This window comes from Clupea harengus, chromosome 14, assembly GCF_900700415.2.
Source record: "Clupea harengus chromosome 14, Ch_v2.0.2, whole genome shotgun sequence".
Taxonomy (NCBI): domain Eukaryota; kingdom Metazoa; phylum Chordata; class Actinopteri; order Clupeiformes; family Clupeidae; genus Clupea; species Clupea harengus.
Window position 1 is genome coordinate 17,098,762 of NC_045165.1, and position 17,295 is coordinate 17,116,056.

Sequence of the window (17,295 nt, forward strand, 5' to 3'; positions counted from 1 at the left end):
TCTTGGCTCATTGCCATGGCAATTTGAAGAACAACATTTGTATTTTGTCTCTCAACTTTGGTTCAGAAGCTAATTCAGCCCTATCTTGACAAACTAGTTAAATCTGAATTGAGCTGCAGTCTGGGGTTATTGTCCATGTAGACTTTAGGGTAGAAGGCATAAGCAGCAATGGCACAGTTGTTGTCCTTATTCCTGGCCACCTTGATGTAGCCTTGGTCTCCCCATGTTGTGCCATAACTTTAAGACAAAAACTTTACTTTAACTTTCAACGTAAGTACATGCTGAAGTGGCATTGCGGAGTTAAGGCTGGAAGCTAACAAGGTAAACACCAACATAAGCACAGCTGACACCAAGACAAACTAGCAAGCTTGGTTACTGATACTGTTAGTATATTTTTGCAATTTGGTCTGTGACATGAAGTCTTAAAAACTGTTTCACATTTTCACAGGGCTTTTCAATATAGATAGATTGGAAGGACATAGAGGAATAGAGGTTGGAAAAGGTTAGATAAGTAGCAAAGGTGAGAAAGTACAAAGGGCAAATGCATCAGCAGTGAGTAAGGTCACCGACACCTTGAAATACTAGACTTGATATGGGGGCAGGAAAAAAAGCAAATATAGATAGGGGATATGGTAAGATAATATGGAAATAATATGGTCATATTTGACCTTTAAGACTATTTATGGTATGGAGAGTTTGTGCAGCTCAAATGGTTAAATTAAGTCATCATGCTTGCATGTTAAAATAACGAGCAGAGGTGTGGAAAAAACATTGTGCCAATTAACCAGAATTTGAAGTGTGTGTGTGTTTATATCATACACCACGACACTGCCCCATCCCCTCCACAGCATGGTGGACTAGTTTTGTCTTTTCATTAAGCATTGCAGTTTCAGAATAGATTTCAAGATTATTTTACTAGTCTATAAATCACTCCACAGTCATGCACCTTAATATATGTCGGACATGCTTTCAAAGGTACACACCCAGGAGATCCCTGAGGTCTTCTGGCACTGAACTCCTAACAGTTCCAAACGCCAGGACATAGAGACATGGAGAGGCAGCTTTTAGTTTCTATGCTGCCAGCCTTCAGAATACTCTGCCAAAAGACCTAAGAATGGTTGAAACGATGGAAACCTTTAAACGTGAACTTAAGACATACCTCTTTAATCTCGCCTATCATTCTCTGTAATATTTATCTGTTCTCAGTGATCTGTAGTGGGTCTGCTGTACATGTGTATGTGTGTGCTTTGTAATATGTTTGCACTTACATGATATGGTTTTTTCATCCCTCTGAAAAATCAGTGTCAAATACAAGTGTTTGTAACCCCCCCCATTTCCTTATGTGAAGCGCATTGTGTTACCTCCTGGTATGAAATATGATTTGATGTGCATGTTTTTTTTCCAAGTTTTCTGCTCACATCCACTTGACTTGCAGACACAATGTGTATTGCAGACACAATGTGTCCCCAGAATTGTATTATGTTGCAGGTGCAACAAGTCATCATGAGAACTTAAAAACACCAGTAGGACATCATTCCTCCCTCTTTTAATGGTAATAACATGACACCTATTGCAATAAATAAAATACAGTCAAGTGTAATTTAGATGACTTGAAGCAGCTTTTATTTCAATTACTTCACAATGCATCTTCTCATCCTAAACTATAAGATGTAGTCAGCTGGAGCCATGTTTTATTTATTAAATGTCTATTTGGACACAGTAAGAAAAAGAATGTGTAAAAGTTCCATTAGCATTCTTTGATCCTGTGCCTTCCCCGGTCCACTGTGGAAGAGAGAAACAGCACTATATTTTATCACAATAGTAGTAGTAGTAGTTTGTTACATCCCTGACCATATTTTCTATTTGGCCTGTGTATTTCTGCTGTACTGGCATTTCTTTCTGTGATTTGCAGACAGCCCAGCAGGTGGTTATTATTATTATTAATTATATTATTATTATTATTATTATTATTACTATTATTAATAATACTTTGTATTCATTATTATTCTATAATAATAATAATAATAATATAATAATAATAACAAAAATTATACAAATACTAACAGCAATCTAAGGCACAGTAGTATTGATTCAACAGTGATTCTTAATAGCCCCATAATAGTCCCACAATTCCATTCATGTAATTTCTTTACCTTTTCTCTTTTGCTTAATGCACAATAAAGTATGTATATCATCTACTGTATATAGTGCAACAAGTCTGTTTGCAGCAAGTATACAAACCTATTCCAACGTCAGTCTCCTTGGCAACTCAGCATCAAACTAAAGGATAAGATCCATAAGAGGCAATGCCACAGTGGTTGTTCTGATTCCTGGACATCTTCATGTAACCTTGATTGCCCCAAGTAACACCCCAACTTAACACAGAAACAAAACATGGTGAATACATTGAACCCCACCACTGAAAATGATTATGACTGTAAAACTGCACTACTGTATGTCCTATGTAGGATCTGAAAGTTTGAATGCAAAGTTTGAATAATGTTGATACCTACTTGTTTTTCAACAGCCAGTAATCTTTACCACCATCAGTTCCATAACCCACCACCAGCATGCCAAGGGTTGAAGTGAGATTTTTGCACTGAGGCTCATAGTAGACACCTATGTTGATCAATCAATATATTGATTAATAGTGTATCAATCGCTACCGATGTCAGTCAACCAGAATGTCTGTCCTATTTTGTCTGTCTGTTTGTCTGTCTGCTGTCTAACATTCAAAGTTCTTAGGCGCAACAAAAACTGTGTTTTCTGTGGGATGGGGTGCTAATTAAAGTCAGATTTTTTAAATGCCATCTAACTGATAGAAAAATCACTGTAAGAAGACAGTGTGGTTGATGCAGCAATCAGTCTTCATTCCCGTAAAGAGCAGTATTGAAGCATGTGGAACATACTCTGAATTCAGTGGTGTAGGTCTGAACCACAAGCATCTCAAACTCTGTTTACTGTTGAACATACAGTATATGCTGTGACACGCAAAGAGGGGGTTGTGTGCTTCCTTGTGTGCTTGGTGATGTCAGTTCACCCATAATGTCGTGTGTGTTTGCCTACGTCCTTGTAAGTGTTCATTCTGTGTTTAATGTTTAACCTTAGACCATCAAGGGGGCACTCAAGCCCAGGTGTCAGAGCAATGCCCGGGTGTGGACCTTTCCTTTACCATAAGGTTTGGGAGATTATAGTGACCACATGTTTGGTGGTGACAGCGGCTGCTTTGTCATGGTTTTCATATTCACGGGCAGGATATCCTGCAATTTCTTACATCACACAACCAAGGAGGTCGGGTAAAACTTTATTGGGATAGTCCGTCTACAGAGACTTTACAGATGGTTTGTTGAAATTCAAGTTAGGTCTTTCTAATTGTTCATTGAATATCACCTTAACCAAACCAAACCCCTAACTCCAACCTTAACCATTAATTGTAGTTAACAGAGTTTCAACATATGGTTTGTTTATAGTCTTAGCATGTGTAGATATAGATGTCTATAGGGGATCCAAATAAAGCGTAACTGTTCTTTTCATATGCTTCTATATTTAAAAAAATCTACCCTTGAGAAATAGTTTTATTGGTTTCCAGTAGTCACAGTTACCACGAGTAGTAAAAGCCGTATTCAACTGGCATGTGACTTCACTCACCTGTTAAGTAGTGACGAAAGGAGTCGTGTGCAGAGTCGATGGCCACAGACACAGGACCCACATACGCCACAGTGGTCTGAAGAGCAAGTTCATCCCCAGGGGGCAAAATCACAAACCCAAGGCAGAGGGCAGCAATGTAGTCCGAGTTGAAACGACAAAGTGAGGTCTGAAATACATTTGGACAAAGGGAAGAATTTACTCTACTAAATAAAGTTTCTGCCTTCGGGTTTCCATATCCTTTTGCTTTCAACAATTTACCCGGTCACCATGAATACAGTACAATAAATCTTAACATTCAGTATTACTGTGTCTTTACATTATGTACAGTGAAACACACTAATTATTCAGTGATAGTGTACTTATATCTGCTCTTGAATGTGCCCTTGTATTGTAATTATTCAGTGTACTTGCATGTGCCCTTGTATGTATCTCTGATCCTAACCCTTGTATGTAAGTACAAAGTAGTACCGTGATGTTCTGTTTGTCATTCTATAGTATATGCCACTACTTTATTGTGTGCGGAGACTAAACTGTCTTTAGTTTGTGACTGTAGTTTTCTCCCTCAGGCCAATCTACTGTGATCCATGCTCTACTGGCACTGGATATGATGGAAGAAGTTTTGTTCTTGATGCAACAACACAACAGTTTAGCTTTAGTTAGTATCCAGCAACACGATATCTTGCCATAGTTTGTCTACCAAAGAGGATTGTCTGAGCTTGACTATAATCAGATGTTTGTATGTATATATGCACCTTACAGTACCTTTGCCTCATACGGATAAAATAAGTCACTTTCTATCCCTCCAGCGCCAATTATGTACTTATAGGCCTTTGTCATAGATCCTCCATTACAGCCCAGGTTGCCATAGGAACCAGAGCAGTCCACAAGCTGCTGCTCGCTCAGGGAGGGTAGGCGAGCATACTTCAGACAGGTGTGGGATTCCAGCGCACCTGTCTGAGGTAGAGAGAAATAAACCGATTAGAGAAATGTGACGGGAGCTTCACGGGTGCAGCGTTTATCAGAAGCATTTCCAGCATTACGTTCCAGAGTTACGTGGAATTCATTTCTGGGCGTGTTTTAAAGAGAAGGTTAAAAGATAATGTGAGAGACATGTGATTACACCTTAAGCATTAAATAAATCATTGATACAAATGTCCTCATAAACCTTAGGGGGCTTGGTGAGCATATTCACACACACACACACACACACACTCTCACACACACACACACACACACACACACACTCACACTCACACTCACTCACTCACTCACTCTCCCATTTAACCTACAGCACTGAAGGCCCATGAGGATCCACACGGGCCCTGTTTCTTGACATGAGTCACACAGATCCTATAGTCCATAGAGTCAGGCAGCTTAGTGCCCCCTTCCTGTCTGGATGTCATCATCACACCTTCTTGAGCTGTGCTTTTGGTTTTGTTGGTCAGCACAAACTCACCAAGACCGACTGCCTGGCGGTATTCTTGGTCATCCTATTGAGCATAAATAAATATTATTACTAGAGCTGTGAAAAATAACGCGTTATGATTAAATTACAGGATTAATGCGTAATTTTTTTTAACGCATTTAACTCATGCGCAGAATGAGCTTCCAATATACCCACAATTCCACCCAATCTGCACTAGTCGCCGTTTCTAATGCAGTCAGACGGCAGCTGCTATCCAAACAAACAAACAACATGGATAATTCTGATGAACCTGAGGACTTTCTGGATGGGAAGTTCGTGTTCCAAAAAAACAAAGATGGAACATTCAATAAAACCAAAGTCATATGTACACTCTGTGGTAAGACGTTTTCGTTTCACCGTAGCAAATGCGTTGGTCGGCGAGGGGAGTTCAAGTGGAATGCGCCAAACCACCCTCACTTAACAACGTAGGACTCTGACTAAATCTGCCTGTGACAAGTTGACTAGCACTGTAGCCAAATGGATTGCAAAAAGCTGTAGACCAATTAATATTGTTGAGGACGAGGGGTTCACCGAAGTTTTGCGAGTGGCAACGGGGGACTCGAGTATAAAAACACCACAAAGACGCACAATAATGACAAAAATCCACGAGCTGTATGAAGCTGAAAAGAAAAAAAAGGAAAATGACTTGGCTGCTACGAAACATGTGGCGCTGACAGGGGATCACTGGACCTCTGTGAGTAATGATAACTACCTGGGTGTAACTGCACATCTAATCACCAACGAATGGAAGTTAAAGTCCTTTACACTAATGTGCATGAAAACAGAAGAGCGCCACTTTGCAGAGGCATGTGCAGAACAGTTCCAAACTGTTGCAAGCAATTGAAGACAAAACGACCACTAGGGCCTTTAGAGGCATTAGATTATGTCATGGTGTGGTTAATGGTTGTTTGACAAAAAAGAGAAACATTTTCAACCATCCTATATAAACAATGGCTAAGAAGCCCAAATCATTTCTGTTTGATTTAAAAAGAAAAGAAAAATGTTTTATTCAACCATACAATGGCTAAGAAGATTTAGGATGAAGATTATATTAATGTTCCATATGGAATAGCAAAGATAACTGCTAAAGAACTGCTGAGTTGCAGCACCATTGTTTTTTTTTTATGAATAAAAAAAGAAAACATGTTAAATGTATATATCCGTCTTTTGTCATAAATCTTTTTGTTCTCACAAAAATATACAGAGAAAATTGGTAATATGTGATTAATCATGATTAATCCACAGAAACCTGTGATTAATTTTAATCATTTCACAGCCCTAATTATTACATGAAAATAAAAACACAATAAATGCGCCATTTTACAGTGCCCAATAATAATTGTGTTAATCAATTATAAATTCATGATCCATGACAGCTTAACCAGTCCTACCATGTCAGAGAACTGGTTCATGCCCATGTGGTAGGTCTTGATGCCCTGATCAGCCAGGATGTTGTGAGTCAGGACCCTGCGGCGGGTGGAGAGCCAGAGGTTTTTACGATGGGCCTCCTCCTCCGGGGAACTGTAGGACTTAGCTATGGGACAAGCACGGCCGGAGAAAGACAGTTATAATTTCTGTGTCACTGTACACGGGTTATTTATTTTATGTCACCAGGTTAAGGTTAAACAATTCAATGATCATAAAAACACTAACACCTCCCTCACCAAACTTGAGTTTCCATGCGTGGAACTCCAGGTCCTCCAGAGAGAGGCTGGCACAGCTCACCACTGCCAGAGAGGCAGCTGCAATGATCAACAACCTCATGCTGCCACATAACAAGATCAACTATGAGAATGCAAAGGGTTTTTGCTCCCTTATGGGAACACCAGAAATCTCAAAATGACAACAGTAATACAAATATAATTTAATACGCAACAATTATTATTATTGACAACAATGACAAAAACAATAATAATAATGGTTGTGTGTTGGTAGTATTTCCATTATCAATTAAAATTGGATCTTTATAATAATACCTGTTATTGTTTGTGTGCTGTAGATGATGGTGAAGTACTGCAGAGCAGTACAGTAGAGCAGAACTGGATGTCTGATGATGAAAAGTCTTCCCTTTGCTTGTCCTCACATCTGCTGGTGTGCGGTGGCCAATATTTATACAACAGGGCATCCACATCCTCGTGTCAGTTCAGTTCCACTTCTGGTTTACGCAGTAGCTACCTTTCTTCCGTTATGGTTCCTGTCTTTGTCTGAAAAGAACCTTAAAGTGATAATAGAGAGTTTATGTCTAAAACCAACCTACTAGCTCATAGCCAACAGCTTTGCCTGGCAAATACTGCTGCAGATTAAACGTAACTATCTAGATAAATGATGTAACACCAAATCATCATATATATAACAATACGTATGTATATATAATAAGACATATATAACAAGAACCTTTACAGTGTGGGATACCTATATACATACAGTGTACATAATGATAAGTGTGTGTGTGTGTGTGTGTTTGTGTGCATGCGTGCGTGCGTGCGTGCGTGCGTGCGTGCGTGTGTGTGTGTGTGCATGCGTGCGTGTGTGTGTATAGGAATGCAATGCTGTAAAGATTCTTGTTTTTAACCAGGACCATACAGCTAGTGAACAGGCAGGGTGACTAGTGGGAACGATCAATGTGTTTATCTCCCTCTGACTCGACAATGTTCAATCAAAATTAATTTGAGGATGAAGAGTAGCTCCCTACAGCATTATGCCTCAAACATGGTCAAAACTGTACATATGATCACTTTAAGTAATACAAGTAATACATAACATGTTTGCTTTACATAAACCTTCAGGGATGTCTAAGCTGAATTATTTTAGGTGTTGAATATTGATTGACAAGATTGTCAGCACTTTCATGTAGAGGGAATGCATACATTTAAAGGTAATCCAATGGGTTGAACCATATATAGTCTGTATAATATTTTCTATAGAGAGGAAATGACTTAGTACTTGGTCACTGTGATATTGACTCACCTGTTGCTGATTTTGTGATTATATATTTGAGGTTGTAAGGCCTACAGGGAATCTTTGAATTTAAAAACACAGATGGTCTTCGTTGCAATTTCTCAGGTGTGGGTCAATTGTTGGCTTAAGGAAGGGAAGTAAAAGTAACACGTGTGCACTCTAAAAACAACCTCAGCCTGAAGACTGAATTCCTAGTAATACTACATCAGACATCACTGATAGATATACTATTAATTACAACACATGTACTATTCCTGAGCTTTTGTATTTTAGTACACTTTCTGATGTGATAATACAGCTTTTTCAGACAGGTAGAAATAATCATAAAATGCAGCAACACAAAGTACATCAACAGCACATCTTTAATCTTTTCGTTGTTGTATTGTTTTGTTGTTTAAACCTATTGGTCAGTAAGGAAGATCTCTGCATCAGAGATGCATTTTTTTCCCACCAAAGCATTTTTTCCCACTACAGTCTGTTAATTTAACGCAATCCTTAGGGTCCACAACAGGTGACTCCTGAGAGGACCAGTGTCAAAGCCGAACCAAAGGCATCCAACTTAAGGCTTGTAATTGGGAACAGATGGTTATCAACAGACAATTCTTTGTGTGCATGAGATGAAATTAGATTCTTTGTGGAACTTGATGTGAAGTTACAGGCAAACTGCTTCCTTACTGGCCAACATATTTTATGCAAAACTGTAGCCCCATAGCGTGAAACCATTAAAAAAACAAAAGCTACTTTAGACAGAGTGGCACTGCCAGGTGTAATAGGCTAAGGAAGTGGAACTGTGTGGTTCATACTTTATGCTAGAAAAAGAAAAGGCCGTTAGAATGGCGCTTCACTGAACTCTGGTGTGGGTCTCCAGTAACATGAAACAGAAGTGAAATATATTCATGAAATGAAACTTACAACAAGTTATTAGGTATGTTAAATGGATAGTTTAGAGGAACATGAAAAAGGGTGAAAAGTAGAACTAGCAGTTACCCCTCCCACACACACCCACACAAACACACCACCACAGATGCAAAGATTGACACAATTAATATGGAGTTACAATAGTTTTCCTAATAAATTATTATTGTTTGTTGTTTGTGTATTTGTTGATTCACAAATGTATTTTGTAATAAATCTGATAGGCTGCAGGAAATGTCCTTTTGAAGAAAATGCATTTGTGAATCAGGCGACATCAGGAAAGAGTTGAAAATGTAGGGATGTTTACAAATGGCAAGTGGTCTGTAAATGCACGTTTGTTAGTTTGTAAATAAACGTAAAAGCAGTTACATTTGTAAATCACGTGACATTTATTTGTAAATCGCGTGACATTTATTTGTAAATCACAAAATGCATTTGTGAATTGTGTGATATTTATTTGTGAATTTTGGAACTATTCTAACTCCATACACATATAACCTGCAATTTACCTTTAAAGAAAAAATCTGCCCATTAGCTGTTGCATAGCTTTTCTCAAACAGGTTTAAATGATAAACCCTGGCAATACAATGGAAGTACAAAGTCACTTAATAGGTTAGTTATAGGCTACTGTGCTGTAAGAGCACTGCCATACAAAATTTGACCTGTAGTTGGTTGTTTAGGTTTCTCGTTCCGGTTTTTTTTCACCCTCAACCCGCTCCTCCACTGCTGCAACTCTGTGCACCCCCTGTACCCCATTTGGAAGCACTGCTCTAGAGCGAGAGCAGTGGGGTTGTGTGTGTCTCATGACAAACACAATGTTGCCCACTAGAGAGCTCCACTTTCATGCAGAAACAATTCAATATTTCATAAACAATAGGTTATGTTTGTATCTGTGTGTAAATGGTTATGGTCTCTGAAATGAACAACTGACATTTAAACTTCAAAGCTCAAAAGACAGAGATGTGAAATAACTGGAATATCCTGTCAAATGTAATGCTAAATATGAACTCATTTGAGGTTGCTTGTTTATTGTTTGATAAGTGAATGGCTATGTACAGGAACTATTAACTAACATTTAATCAGGGACTACATTAGCAAACAGCAAATATTGTTCTAAGAAACGTTGTTTTTCGTATGTTTTTCTATAACCATTTGGTCTTAAAGTGTTGCTGAAATGCAGTTTTTAATACATGTTAACTAGGCCTTAAGTAAAATTAAGAAGGCTGATTGCAGCAGATGTTGATTAAATACATGACACAAAGTTTAAGTATAACGTAATTGAAAGCAAATGACTGGCCATATGCTATTTCACTCTCTTTTCACTTCCTTTCTCTGAAACCACAGTTATCATAATGGGTGGGCCCCTCTTGCCACACGCAAGCATCTCCTGAAGCTGATGAAAGGAGACACCGATGGCCTCCTGAAGCGACGCAGGAAATCTTGTGTGATGACGGTCTCATCCTCAGTTTGTCCTCAGACTTGAGGGTATGTGGCATAAGAGGCAATGCCGCACTGGTTGTTCTGATTCCTGGACATCTTGAGGTAGCCTTGGTCTCCCCAATGGACGCCCCAGCTTAAGACACAAAGGGAAAAGCTTTGAATGTATTTATCGCCACTTCTAAAATGTTTATAATGTGACTCTATTATAGACGAGTTTCAATGACGTATCTGGTTTCAGCCTACCTGTTTTTCACCAGCCAGTAGTCTTGACCATCCTCAGTTCCGTAGCCCACGAGCAACACAACGTGGTTTGTTATAGTCTTGCTGCAGTGAAGGTCATACAAGACACCTCACAGCAAAAAATGTAAAAAATAATAAATCCAATCAATCAGACAAAGCCATCAAACAATCAATCTGTCAACCAATCCACCATCCATCGCCCATCACTTTAAATGTCACTTCAAATCTTTGTCAGTTCTCTTGCATTTTAACATACTGTAACATAGTGTATCATCTCTTGTACAGTCGTGTGTCATACCCCAGGTAATGAGAGAGTCAAAATGCACACACATACAACAGTCACCAATAAAACACCAGAGGTTGCTGTATTACTGTAAAGACGTTTAACCTTACAGTGCTGTGAATATGTGATGAGACTCACCGGACACATAGTGCTGGAAGGAGGACTGTCCAGCGTCAATCGCCACAGCCACAGGCCCCACAAACGCCACCGTCTCCTTTAGAGCTTCCTCATCCCCATACGGCAGTTCCACGTGCCCATGGCAGAGGGCGCCAACGCCAGACGGTTTGAAACGGCAGTACGCATCCTGGGTGGGTACAATAAGAAAGAGCTCTGCCAGAACTGAGCCAAACAAAACATAACTCATAGTGGCTGGGAACACCAGGGTAATGGGTTTGGTTTCCACAGTCTACACCTAGTAGAAAAACAAATGTATAGCTTATCTGCGCTATAGGTAACTTTGGATAACAATATCTGCTAAATAAATTAGTGTGGCTAAATAATCGCATAGCTCTTCACTCCCGCATGACCCATTTTTACGTTTATGTTTAAGTGTATTATGATTTGGCTGATGCTTTTATCCAGAGCAACCTTCAAAACTATATGAACTGTAGAAGAAAGAAATAATTTCAATGTTGATTCATTTCCATGTTGAATCAAAAGACGATTTGGGAAATCTTGTCTTTTATACACTTTTATAAGAGAGAGCTTTATGCCCTGAATTGATCTAATAAGTCTGACAGTAGCCTACCTTTGCCTCATAAGGATAGGCCTCGTCAGTGTCTATCCCGCCATTGTCAGTGACGTACTGGAAAGCTTGGGTCTCTATGCCTCCATGACATCCGTGGTTTCCGTATGCGCGGGAGCAGTCCAGCAACTGCTGTTCACTCAGAGAGGGCAGGTAGCCGTGTTCAATGCAGGTGTGGGACTCCAACACAGCAGTCTGGAGACAGACAACACATAGCACAGAGGACACACTTATACATTCACACATGCTAAGTCATGCGCACACATATGCACATGTTCACACACACTAATTCATGCTCATAGACACACGCAAGAGACAAGAGCACACACGCACGCAGACACACTCATACACACTCACAGTTACACTCTTCCTTATTGACACACGTACACACATGCATTTACCTGCTCTCACACACAATGCTCACACAATTACTCCTACACACACACACACACCCACAAACACACACACATACACACACACACACACAGACACACACACATCCGCACACACACACACACACACACACACACACACACACACACACACACACACACACACACACACACACACACACACACACACACACACACACACACACACACAAAATGGTTCCACTCTCCCCCTTAACCTACTGCAGCAAAAGCCCAGCAGGATCCACACTGATGCTGATCTTTGACCTTCATCACACAGCCCTTCTGCCTCCAATCTACAGAGGCAGGCAGCTCAGCGTCCCCTTGCCGTCTGGAGGCAAATGCAGCTTTCTGGGGTGAGGCATTGGCGGCATTGGAGTGATTGCGTTGAGACGAGAGGATAGCCTGATGGTATTCTTGGTTGTTCTGTCAAAGAGGAAAAGTGAATGGATGCATTAACAGATGACATACTTGAGTGCTGAATCATTTCTGGGGTGAGGAAATAAATCTGTATTGATTATCGAAGTTTAAAGTGTCCCATCTTGTGAAGTACAGTGGTGGTTAGTTATGAACTGTTCTAATCTATCGTGATTCGTCTTTGCTCATGGTACGTGTTTGCTACCATGTCAGAGAACTGGTTCATGCCCATGCGGTAGGTCTTGACGCCCTGATCAGCCAGGATGTTGTGGGCCAGGACCCTGAGGCGGGTGGAGAGCCAGGTGAGTTTGCGCTGGGCCTCCTCCGCAAAGGAGTTGTAGGATTTTTCTGTAGTAGAATTATGAAGAAACATCATCACTGTCTTGACTAAACATACATAACGTGTTCTTAGTATACATCCACATGCATAGAATAGAATGTTATACATGGAAATGTTGCTTACTTTAGGACTAATGTCACACAGAAAATGCACATGTCTACATATGTAAAGCATAGCTTCATCTGCCTCACCAAATTTGAGTTTCCATGCGTTGAACTCCAGATCCTCCAGAGAGAGGCTGGCACAGCTCACCACTGCCAGAGAGGCAGCTGCAATGATCAGCAACCTCATGCTGCCACACACAACAACAGTAAAGAGGATCACAGGGCCTTTGCTCGATCTTGTTGTTCAGAACAACATGGCATGTGTGAAGGTGAGTGTACTGTAAGTGTGTGATTGGTATCGTCTTACTTCTTTTATGTATGTCCAAATAGCATCTGTGGATGGTGATGAACTATTGAACCTTTGCACTGTCGAAGAAAAGAGTAAAACTGTTTAAAAACAGGAAGACGTTCAGAGCACTCTCCACTTCTCCTGACATCCACAGTCAAACAGCTCAGTGCCTGCCTGTTATTTATACTGCACACAGTAGCAGATCTCACAGCAACTCCACTTTCAATTTAGAGGGACTCAGTGTTTGATGAAGACATTCAGAAAGTGCTTAGCCTCAGTATTTCTGGCTTTCCTCAGTATGAAAACCTGATGTGACAGGTCATGATAAAGTAACACAAGCCTCACAGAATGCTACAGCCATTGGGTTATCATACTTTCCATGTGACTTTGAGCTGAAGGTTTAGAATTGAGGAGATAAAATTAGATTAAAAAGAAGATGTATGTATTTGTCTACCGTGATTTCTAAGTACTAATAGGAATAATATGCCTAATATGGATCATTTACATTTTCTTGACACCTGGCACAGCCACTGTCTTTCAAAGGTTTTTGTACTCGTGCAACAGCGTTGCTGATATACCTCATTGTACTCAAGGGGTATTGAAAGTGCTGAATGCCTCTTCTCAAGTGATGCATGGAGTCACTCATCTCAAAAGGTTATTTTTTAATGACTGTGCATGTCAGTGAATAAGTGAAAGTCAATGAATGACTCAAGTGGAATTCAGCAGATTTTCATTGCACTTCAAGTTCCTTCGACTCTCAAGTTGAAGTATGAGCTATCAGATGTGCTCAGGTATAAAAAGTAAAACTACAAGCCTGCTGGTCTAAGGAAAATAAGACACCGCTACTTCACCATAAATTGGTAATGGCATTTATTTAAAGAAAGAAACCGATGAAACACTAGCTCAGCAATGTGTTCATGTTCCAGCCAGCCCCAAGCAGATGGGTCCCCTCTTATGAGCTGGGTTCTGCTCAAGGCTTTTTCTTGATAAAAGGGAGGTTTTCCTTGCCATTGTCATCTAAGTGCTTGCTCAATGGGGGTTCACGTTTGAGGGTATAGATCTGTGCAGTGAGTAAACCTTACTCTCTGAGTATTTGAGTCCATTGTGGGACTGTGCTGTCACACAACACAGGTTACATTCAGTTATGATTTGCAGTATAATGTTAACTTTTACTTTACATTACATGTTCTGAGTATTGAAAAGGCACAGGAGACGAAGGAGAAGTAGACTACTACTGTCACACATTGATCTGCCATTGCGCCACTGACATCAAACCAACCACCTTCCCGATGACATGGTTTCAGGAAACCGTGTCCCAGTTGCCTGAACCACATGATTAAAAATGTGACAGACAGCTAACACATGGGTCCCCTCCTGCAGTTTGAGGCCTTTGGCCATATTAGGGAATAAACTCTCAATGCCAAAACATGGAAGTATGAAAGAAAATGGAAGTGTGAGAGATGTTGCAGGGGCCTACTTGCAGGGGCACTAAAAATGATCATTTATGCACCATACGCTTTTCAGCATTTCCAGTTAAGTCAGTAGTTTTACATGTCAAACATGAACAAAAATGGTTGTAGACATGTGTGACGGAGTGCTGTCACTACGGTTGAGTATGTGCTCTCTGACTGCTGTATCAACGAGCCTGGCTCTTTGGCACAGTCAAGGGCAGGCTTGGTACATGCTTGGGGTTGTCCTCTGAGGATAGATTATTTCCCTGTATGTGCATATTCTTCTTCAGCATCTTAAATTAACACATTTTATTAAACTGTTTAATGGAACACATGCAGTAAAAACACTCAAAACCAATGAAAAAATCCAACTCCAACCCAGTTCATTGAAGATGAACTTTAATGGAAAAATCAGCGAATGAGACAGGAAGGTAATGATAATGTGAGTGTCATATCAGGACGAAAATCACCATCACACACAACTGTTCATCTGATTATTTTATTTCAGTATGGTCACAATCTCATACAATACTTTCAGAGTAAAGAGCTGTGCTTCACACAAAGGCTTTTCACATTTTTTTTTAATTCAAAGGTAAAGAGAAGATAAAAAGTACATATGCAAAATGTGCTCTTAAGACAGTGTAATTATTTTGTAGCTCAGAGTGGCACAAATGTCAAGGTCGTGGCCTGCATAGGAAACAAACAAAAACACATGCACACACACACACACACACACACACACACACACACACACACACACACACACACACACACACACACACACACACACACACACACACACACACACACACACACACACACACACACACACACAGACACACAAACATAAGGATGAGAAGTTTGGAGCAGTCCTCACATCGCTGACCTGAATAAATATTCACACACCCATTTATTTCAGTAAATGTACATTTACTGAACCACAGGTATTGGTGGTACAGTGGTTTGCGTCACTGCCTTCTAAGCGGTTGACCCGGGGTTTTTCCTGGCCACTGCAGAAGGCCTATGTAAGTTGCTTTGGATAAAAGTTCCTGTTAATTATAATACCTTTAAATGTTAGGGAAACTAACAAGGGTGAATGCATCCCATCAGGACACTCTGAAATGTTTACAGTGATGTTAGCACCCTGTTTGTGTCTGGAGAACCTCTTGCCTGGCTCGTATGGAGATTTGGTGACATTGGAGGAAATCAAGTCTCCCAGGAGAACATGGTATTCCTGATCATCCTGTTCGAAGAAGAACAAAACAGTCAATTAAGTGATGATAAAAATGTTAGGTTGGAAAATCAGTTTGGTAGTGAAAGTGGATTCGTCCTGTTTCTAAATTCTAAATTCCTGGGACCAAATTAAGTAGAGAGAGAGAGAGTAAAACTCTCTGGAGTTTACTTTCTGGAGATATAGACAGCCTGTCCTACCATGTCAGAGAACTGGTTCATGCCCATGCGGTAGGTCTTGATGCCCTGATCAGCCAGGATGTTGTGGGTCAGGACCCTGCGGCGGGTGGAGAGCCGGTTGAGTTTGCGCTGGGCCTCCTCCTTAGGGGAGCTGTAGGATTTACCTATGGGGTCAGAGAAATAATACTTTCTTTACACATGCTTTAAACTCTATGTTATATTCTATACCACTACTAAACCTACTATGGTAATCCATCTACAGTTTATACACAGAATATTGTAATAACAAACAATAAATAAAGGCATGTATGTTAAAGAAATACTAAGGAAAAAATGAATGTAATGTAAGTATGAAAAAAATTACAACTAGGTGGCAGCTCTCTCACCAAACTTGAGTATGGGACAAGCACGGCCGGAGAAAGACAGTTATAATTTCTGTGTCACTGTACACGGGTTATTTATTTATTATTTATTTTATGTCACCAGGTTAAGGTTAAACAATTCAATGATCATAAAAACACTAACACGTCCCTCACCAAACTTGAGTTTCCATGCGTGGAACTCCAGGTCCTCCAGAGAGAGGCTGGCACAGCTCACCACTGCCAGAGAGGCAGCTGCAATGATCAACAACCTCATCCTGTCATGTATGGTTTAACCCAACACAATGAGTGTGTGCGCGTGCGCGTGTGTGTGTGTGTGGTTGCTTGTGTATACAACTTACCTTCGTGTGTGGTGTTACCCCAAAATCACTTTTTTTTTTTAAACTGCTAAAAAGGACACTCTGTATGTTCTCTCCTGCTGAGTATGGGGGTCATTCATACTACCTACTGAAGGAAATTCACATCAGCTCCGCTTTCAATTCTGGTATAAGTCGGAGCGAATGTTCTATTAAGACCCTCAGAGAGTGCCTGTCGTCAGCAAACATTTTGGTGGTAAGTCATAGTTATGCAACACAAACCCTGTTCAGAGAGGACCGGAGAACGATTAAATGAAGTTTCATCAAGTTGTAAAGCAGATTTATAGGTTCACCTTCTCATCATTATGCACATACTCTATCACATCACTCAAGCTTTTCAAACAAGAGAATATTAACTGAAGAGTGACGTGTTTCTGACTTACAGCAATAGGAGGGATATGAGATCTGCTTTGTTTGCAGTCAAATCTCTAGCCAGCGTCACAA

The 17,295-nt window shown here is 40.2% G+C and overlaps 1 protein-coding gene across 1 annotated transcript in view; it reads right to left on the reverse strand.

Moving 5' to 3' along the window:
- LOC105908273 overlaps positions 1 to 16,752 on the reverse strand; it is a 26,654-nt gene extending 9,902 nt beyond the window's left edge. Inside the window, exons 1-18 of the mRNA XM_042709816.1 lie at positions 16,652 to 16,752; positions 16,137 to 16,279; positions 15,869 to 15,948; positions 13,053 to 13,153; positions 12,727 to 12,869; positions 12,327 to 12,530; positions 11,698 to 11,889; positions 11,088 to 11,253; positions 10,670 to 10,775; positions 10,466 to 10,559; positions 6,778 to 6,898; positions 6,505 to 6,674; positions 4,938 to 5,138; positions 4,411 to 4,602; positions 3,649 to 3,814; positions 2,514 to 2,619; positions 2,282 to 2,375; positions 984 to 1,018 (exon numbers count right to left, since the gene is read on the reverse strand). Of these exons, the coding sequence (XP_042565750.1) occupies positions 984 to 1,018; positions 2,282 to 2,375; positions 2,514 to 2,619; positions 3,649 to 3,814; positions 4,411 to 4,602; positions 4,938 to 5,138; positions 6,505 to 6,674; positions 6,778 to 6,898; positions 10,466 to 10,559; positions 10,670 to 10,775; positions 11,088 to 11,253; positions 11,698 to 11,889; positions 12,327 to 12,530; positions 12,727 to 12,869; positions 13,053 to 13,153; positions 15,869 to 15,948; positions 16,137 to 16,279; positions 16,652 to 16,751 (2,414 nt within the window). The 5' untranslated portion in view covers position 16,752. The remainder of the gene's footprint in view (positions 1 to 983; positions 1,019 to 2,281; positions 2,376 to 2,513; positions 2,620 to 3,648; positions 3,815 to 4,410; positions 4,603 to 4,937; positions 5,139 to 6,504; positions 6,675 to 6,777; positions 6,899 to 10,465; positions 10,560 to 10,669; positions 10,776 to 11,087; positions 11,254 to 11,697; positions 11,890 to 12,326; positions 12,531 to 12,726; positions 12,870 to 13,052; positions 13,154 to 15,868; positions 15,949 to 16,136; positions 16,280 to 16,651) is intronic.
- Between the last annotated feature and the right edge of the window lie 543 nt (positions 16,753 to 17,295).